The 8,006-nt window shown below is 43.8% G+C and overlaps 1 protein-coding gene across 1 annotated transcript; it reads right to left on the bottom strand.

The window, feature by feature from the left end:
* Positions 1 to 6,433: 6,433 nt before the first annotated feature.
* LOC136469055 (uncharacterized) lies at positions 6,434 to 6,811 on the bottom strand. Its single transcript, XM_066467392.1, has one exon. The coding sequence runs from the start codon at positions 6,809 to 6,811 to the stop codon at positions 6,434 to 6,436; it is 378 nt and encodes a 125-aa protein (XP_066323489.1).
* Positions 6,812 to 8,006: the final 1,195 nt, after the last annotated feature.

The raw sequence follows: 8,006 nt of genomic DNA, 5'->3' as shown, positions 1-8,006 counted from the left end.
TTATACTCATCCCAAACATCTGGCACACCCTTTTCAAACATCTCCACTAGTTCATCGATCACTGTTTCCAGAAACACATCGATGTCATTCCCAGGTTGTCTTGGCCCTTGGATCAGTAGTGGCATCTGGATGTACGACCGCTTCATACAGACCCAAGGTGGAATGTTGTATATACATAGCATCACTGGCCAGGTGCTATGATTGCTTCTAACCTGGTCGAAAGGATTCATCCCATCTATGCTCAAATCAAACCAAAGGTGCCTTACCTCTCCACCGATGTCCTTATAGAACATAATATTGATAGTCCTCCAGTCATACCCATCGGCGGGGTGCCTCATCATTGTATCATTCTTATGCTCTTCGCCATGCCAACGCAACAGCTTGGCTGACTTTGCACATGCAAACAGCCTATGCACCTGGGGTGCTATAGGCAAATACCAAATGACCTTTACAGGACCTCCTCTGGTCTTGGTACCCTCATCTGACGGATCTTCCTTGTACCATGGAGCTTCACACTTGGGGCACTTGTCCAAGTCTTTGTATTTTTCTCCATGGTATAATATGCAATCATTGGAACACACGTGGATTTTTTTCAACCTCGAGGCCGATGTGGCAGATCATTTGCTTGGCCAAGTATGTCTTTTCTGGCAACTCATTTTTTTCTAGGAGCATTTTCCTTATTATATCTAACAACTGATCGAAGCCTTTATCGCTCAATTAGTTTGTCGATTTGAACCCTAACAGCATGATGTCGGCTTCCAGTTTGCTCATTGGACAATTCCTATACAATGGTGTTTTGCCATCTTGTCTCATTTTATCTAGCTTTCTCAACTGTCTTTCACTAAGACATCCAGTCTCTACATTACGTAGCAGCTGAGAAATGCCATTATTATCCTCGGTATCGTCAGCTAGCGTGTTCCTAAACACATTATTAACTGTGGCCATAGGTTCCGTATTGACACCGAGTTCCTCGTCAGCATCGTGGATGGCTACGTCAGGCATGTCCACATCATCATTGTTTTCCTGCAGAACATTCACACCAACCTCACCATGCATAGTCCATATCGTATAGTTTGGCATGAACCCCCTAGTAATCAAGTACGATCGTATAGACTCAATTTGACAAAAGTTCCTTTGATTCTTGCAATCTTTGCATGGGCAGAATATAGGGTTCCCATTCCCAGCATGGGCTTTGGCATCGGTTATAAACTGGCTGACGCCATGCATGTACCGCTTGTCCATTTAGGATAGATGCATCTACTCTCGATCCATCTCTGCACAAAAAAATACTGAGACAGTAATTACAAAGAATTAATAATAAATTGAGCTTCATGAACAACAATTGTAGCTTGAAAGTACCATTTTTGGAAAACATTATTGTACACTAATTATTGGAAAATTGAAATTGGTAGCCCCGACCCTGTAAATTGAAAATCGTAGTAAAAACAATTACTGCACAATAATGAAGAACAACTATTCTACTCTACTTCTAAGAACTAATTATAGCATCACATACTAACAATGATGATCTCGACCACCATGGAATAATTAGCTAGGAATTTAAATGTGTTCATAGACACCAACCTTTTGGATGATGGATTCACCATAATTTGAGCCTTGCACAAATGTCCAATTGAAAAATTGCTCTCTAGAATGAGAATCAAGCAATGTAGCCATCAAAACGAAGCTAATTAAGCAACAAAATCAAAGGAGTGGATGTTTGTTACTAACCTTAAAGCAAAAAGATCAAGCCATTTTTCAAAATCCAAGCGCTTGCTTTATGGTGAAATGTAGCTGCAACAATGGAGGGAAGGGCCCAAACGTGCGCCTCTGTTCTCAGGATGGAAGAGAGGAGGAAGAAGAGGACAGTTGCAGCCTTTTGTGTTGTAGGCTTATCATCGCCGGTTCTTAGCTAGAACCGACAGTGATAGATCCCAATCACTGTCGGCTCTTTGCTTGAACCAGCAGTGATAAGTGGCCGCTAAAACACTGTCGGTTCAAGCCACAAACCGGTAGTGATGTGGTCCTTCATTGCCGATTTTAGCACAGGCCTAATCATTTTCTCATTTTCAAGCTCATAACTGGCAGTGAAGGTACATCACTGCCGGTTCTCATAAACCCGGAAGTGATGATGCCAGCAATGATGTCCAAATCTGCAGACACCGACTGAGCAACGACGAGCGGTGACATGCACGGATTTTAAAGCAAAGCAAGGGCAGCTGATTAACTTGATAAGGTACAACCAATTCCCTGAACCCAAATTCGGTACTATCGACTAGCCAATGGAGCAACTCACACATCCAGAGGTTGACCGGAGAGAAAGATAAAGATATGCCAAGATAGGTTCATCGCGCCGAACGCCGGTTCATGAACACAGCGTCAACAACATGGTTACAACACATTCCAACGAAGTTTGGGGAATTTTTAAGAGAGCAACGCGACACCCAACGCAACTATGACCTACCACATGTCCAAGAGCTTACTTTGATGCAACCAACAATACAAGAATATGAAGCTAGTGTTTAAACATTTTAGTTAGAATTAAAACGCCAAAATGGCATTGTCTACTACTCTTTCAGATTTAGAAAAGACAAGAGTTCAGTTTGAACTTAACAACCATGAACACTTTTGCCACAATTTTTAAAAGGCCTAATCTTGATTAACTTCAACCAACAAGTATTTCATGCAATAGTCCATACCTTATACTAAACTATAGGAATAAAATATTTAAGTACTATTTAATTATTTTGCTCAATATAACTCACCAAAAATAGTACTTTAACATAAGTTCAGATCTTTGTCGACTTAATGAAAAGGTCGATTTTAATTTCCAATTTGATTTTTGGAGCTCCCAAGAACATTAGTTAACATGTTTATTTTCCAAAAATTAAAGTTGCATTTTCATCTACACCACTTGCTCATCATCTTTACATAAGCACTATACACAAGTTACATAAGCAATGCCCCAACCACTGTATACTTTTTCGTGGTGAAACGTTCAAGTCACTGGATAAATGTCCCTGGTGTGGGGCCAGCCGGTACAAGAACAATGACCTTTACGGTGGGTACGAACCCTCCACGGGGAAAAAGAGGAATAAGAAGGGTACAAAAAAGGTGGTACAAGAATCTCAGCCCCCAGAGGACACTCCATTAGGCAACGATGCAAAGTAGAGAAGAATTCCTGCCCTGGTAATGTGGTACCTGCCAGTGACCGACCGCTTGAGACGTATGTTCCTAAACCCTAAAGAAGCCGCACTCATGACATGGTGGGATGATGAGCGCAAGGTGGATGATGATAAGATTGCACACCCGACTGATTGTAGTCAGTGGCAAAGGTTTGATGAGAAGCACAAAGAATTCAGCGATGACCCAAGGAATGTACGGTTTGGCCTGAGCACCGATGGAATGAATCCCTTCAATGAGAGGATGAGCAACCACAGCACATGGCCAGTGATCTTGACCATGTACAACATCCCAACATGGTTGTGTTAGAAGAGAAAGTACCTTCTCCTCACTATTCTTATTTCTAGCCCTAAACAACTAGGCATAAATATAGACGTGTTCCTCGAGCCCTTGATGCAAGAAATGAAGAGGCTATGGAGGCATGGGGAGCAGATGTACGATGCATTCCGAAAGGAGGACTTCATATGTATAGCAATAATATTTGTTACTACCAATGATTACCCCGCGCTGTTTGCTTTGTCTGGATAGATCAAAGGGAAGACGGGATGCTTGGTTTGCTTGGATGGTACTACAAGGGTGTACCTGGATGCATCCAAGAAGATAGTCTACCTAAGGAACCGATGCTTCTTAAAGACAAGTCACAAGTACCATAGCAAATTGTTCTTTAGATTTTATGACAACGCCCTGGAGATTGAACCCCCTCCGGAGAGACGTCATAACGGAGAACATGTGTATAGAATAGTGAAAAACATACGCGTCGTCTATGGAAAGAAGAATTCGGATGGGACAAACAGAGATAGAAGCACACCTCCTGTCGAAGGCATACCTTTCAAGAAACAATCGATCTTCTTTCAGTATCTGCCTTATTGGCCAGACTTGGAGGTCCCCCATGCCATTGATGCTATGCACGTGTAGAAGAATGTCTTTGAGAGTCTCATTGCTACCTTGATGGACATAGGCAAGTCAAAGGATGGTCTAAAAGCACGGAAAGACATGGTGCAGCTAAACGTGATGCCACAGCTTCACCCGATACCTGAGGCTAATGGAAAATACACTCTGCCCGTGGCGTGCTTCAACCTAACACCAGACGAGAAGAGAGCTATATGCACTTTCCTAAGGGGGATCAAAGTCACGACTGGGTTTTCAGCAAATGTGAAGAAGCTAGTATCGATGAAGGACTTGTCAATAACACACTACAAGGCTCACGATTGCCATGTGATGCTGACAGTGTTTCTACCTATTGCAATAAGGGCTATAAAGCCAGAGTTCTTGAAAATGGCCATCACCCGCATGTGCTACTTCTTTTCGAAGATCTCACAAAAGACGATTGGCAAGGAAGAGCTGAGTGACCTACATGAATTTGTGGTGGAGACACAAAACCAACTGGAGATGTGTTTACCTCATGCTTTTTTTTATATAATGCCACATCTCATGATTCACATGGTTCATCAAATACAGGCGCTTGGCCCTTGCTACTTGCATGAAATGTGGTCCTATGAGCGGTTCATGTCGGTTTTAAGTCGATATGTGCATAATCGAGCATACCTAGAGGGCTCCATGATAGAGGGTTACAGTACTAAAGAAGTCATCGAGTGCTGTCAAGAGTACCTAAAAGTATAGAAAGGGATTGGTAAACCCGATTCTCGTCACAAGGGTAGGCTAGCTGGGAAGGGCACCAGTGGTAGAAAAGTGTTCATCGACCATGATTACAAAAGAGGTGAGTCGGGCGCATTACAGTGTCTTGCAGAGTACACAACTGATGCAACCGTATATTGATGAACACTTGGCTATCATTGTGGCGGAGAGAAATGGCCGTTCGGATGATTGGGTCATGAAACAGCACAAGCAACGACTAACTACATGGTTGAAGGACCAAAACATACCGCTTGGAGAAACCATAGACTCTATTACCATCTGTAGGTTGGTGGAGGGGCCATCGAGACAAGTGACATCTTGGAATGCTTATGACATCAATGGGTATACGTACTATACCCACGCAAAGGATAGTAAATATGTGAACCAAAACAGCGGCGTTCGAATAAAGGCTCTCGATGGATTAGGGCAAAAGATCCAATACTTTGGCATCATTGAAGAGATATGGGAACTTGACTATGGAAGGGATATAACGGTGGCCCTATTTCGATGCCGCTGGATCAAACAACACCAACTGAACGAGATCGGATTGAGAGTCCTAGACCTCGAGAATCTAGGCTACCAAGATGACCCTTGGGTGCTCGCTTCACGTGTCACACAAGTTTTTTATATGTCTGACCCACAAAGTAACCTCCCCCCGAAGAAGAAGACAAAGCACGTGGTTGCCTCCGGGAAATAATACATTATTGGAGTTGATGGCGCGGATGATGTTGAAGCTTACAATAACTACGATGAGATGCCGCTATTCACAGACTTTCCTAAGAAGATTAGTGTTGTCGAAAAGAACCTCCCCAAAGACATAATGCCATGGGAACGAAAAGGTGTCAAGGGGAAAGTCGTTACAGCGGGCTAGCTAGTTGTTGAACGTGGAGTGTTTGTGTAAGTGTGTGTTTGTAAGACTTCATTTATGCATGCGTGCGAGACTATATAATTATGTACGTGTGTAAGACTACATATTTTTGTATGTGTGTGAGACTATATTTTATGCAAGTATGTGAGACTAGCCTTTGCAACATCCAGATGACTCTATTTGAACATCTACTCTATTTTCATTTATTACAACATTTTCATTTTATTTCATTTAATGTCATAAAATTGTAGTAGAAGTTTTAAAATTCAAATTTTTAATTTTTGTTTTCTATATTGTTTTGACTACAATTGTTTATATATATATATATTCATATATAGAATAATACAAAATATTATATTTGTGCATATACACAATTTTTTTATATTACTTTGAATTTTTATGAAATAAAAATATAGAATTTATAATTTAAAAAATAGAAACTATTTGTAGGGCCGGTTGGATCAGGAACCGCCCCTACAAATGTATTTGTAGGGGTGGCTGGATCAGGAACCGCCCCTACAAATGTATTTCTAGGGGCGGCTGGATCAGGAACCGCCCCTAGAAATAGGAGGGAGTATTAATAGGACGGCGCACGGGAGTGATGTCGTCTGGGCACTGTCTTCTTCCACCGACGACGCCGTCAGGCTACCCGTGCGCCTAGGGTTTCCGCCGCCGCCCCCGTCGCCGGTCCCGCGCCCGCCCACACCCGGCACCTGGCGTCCCGCACCCGGCCCCCAGTGCCCGCCCCTACGCGCCTAGGGTTTCCGCCGCCGGCCACACCGCCGGTCCCGCGCCCGTACTCGGCCCTAGGCGCCCGGCCCCCGGCGTCCCGCACCCGGCCCCCGGCGCCCGCCCCTGCGCGCCTAGGGTTTCCGCCGCCAGCCACGCCACCAGTCCCGTGCCCGCACCCAGCCCCAGGTGCCCGGCCCCCGGCGTCCCGCACCCGGCCCCCGCGCCCGCCCCTGCGTGCCTAGGGTTTCTGCCACCGGCCACGTCGCAGGTCCCGCGCCCAGCACCCGCACGCCGACGACGCATGCTCCCGGCGCCCCGCGCCCGGCCCCCTGCCCCGCGCACCGACGACACATGTATGTTCCTCCTCTCCCTTTCACTGCTGTCCGTCCCCATCTTGAACAGAGGCTGAAGAATCCTCGCAATTCTATTTGCCCTTGTTAATTATATTGCTTATGCAATTCTATGCCTTCGCCTTTAGACTTGTCGTAAGATTAGTATGCTTGTGTTTGCTTCAATTAGTATGAGATTTGTCATAATGAGATGTGCTAGATTGCTTGTCAAAATATTGCTGCATTGTTCTAGCATGCTGGCTTGACTGTATTTTTTTATGAAAACTTGTGCTACTTGCTGGACTATGATAGTAAAGTTGTATTACTTGCTGGACTATGATACTTGCTTGACTGTATTAGTTGACAGTTTCGATTTAGGTGATTGTCGTCCACACCTAGCATGTCAAAATCAAGAACTAGACGCACAAGCAAAGCCAACTCCTAATATAAATAATACAAAATGCTACTTATCATGTTTGACATAGAAGCTGGAGGATATTTTGTTCTATGTTTTGTGTTTGGTTTTGATTGGGCTCCATGGCACTTACACTGCATACTTTCAACTGTCTTGATGCTTACTACTTTGTTATCTGGACTGCACGCTCTTTGTTATACGTATACTGCCACTGGCCAGGTGCTTCTTGCTCCTCCTAGCTTTGTCGTTCCTTTTTTGTTATAGGATGACTAGTCTATACCCATGATGAAGAAACAATAGGACCATTGCAATGAAGTACATGCTTCATCTCACTCAAACTTCATTGCAATGGCCAGCACTGTTGGGCAAGTTTGCAGTGTTTACAAGAAGTTTTTATTCTCATTTGCACAATAATAGCAATACCTCATTGGGATGGGCGCATTGTGCACCCAACCAAAAATTGCTAATATCTACTAGTTCTTAATAAATGATTGATGAGCCATTTTTTGTGCCTTTTTCCCCAACTTGTGGTGGTAGTTATTGATGGTAAGATCCTTAATCTCTGCCCTTTTGAGGCACAACCAACATGATTAGGTGTAATAATCAATCAGGCCAACATTTGAATTCATTCGAGTGGTGGGGGAAAAATTGAGGTGGAGAAATGATGCACGAACTGCTTGATCCCGTTTCCTTTGGCCCTAAGATGAAATCATGACCATCTTGCTCATGCAGCAGCTTTTACGACGGCTATATATTACGATTAGAAATCACGCCCCCTCACTCGTTAGCATTTTGGTTGTACAAGAGTGCACTTTGGCAGATTATATATGTTTCCACTCATACT

Source organism: Miscanthus floridulus, chromosome 1 (assembly GCF_019320115.1).
Source record: "Miscanthus floridulus cultivar M001 chromosome 1, ASM1932011v1, whole genome shotgun sequence".
Taxonomy (NCBI): Eukaryota; Viridiplantae; Streptophyta; class Magnoliopsida; order Poales; family Poaceae; genus Miscanthus; species Miscanthus floridulus.
The sequence above is the reverse complement of the archived record's forward strand: the minus strand, read 5'-3'. Positions and strand labels throughout refer to the sequence as shown.

Bases quoted from the DNA above. Each gene is read 5' to 3' on its own strand.
- LOC136469055 (XM_066467392.1), bottom strand. From the start codon at position 6,811: ATGGGGACGGACAGCAGTGAAAGGGAGAGGAGGAACATACATGTGTCG.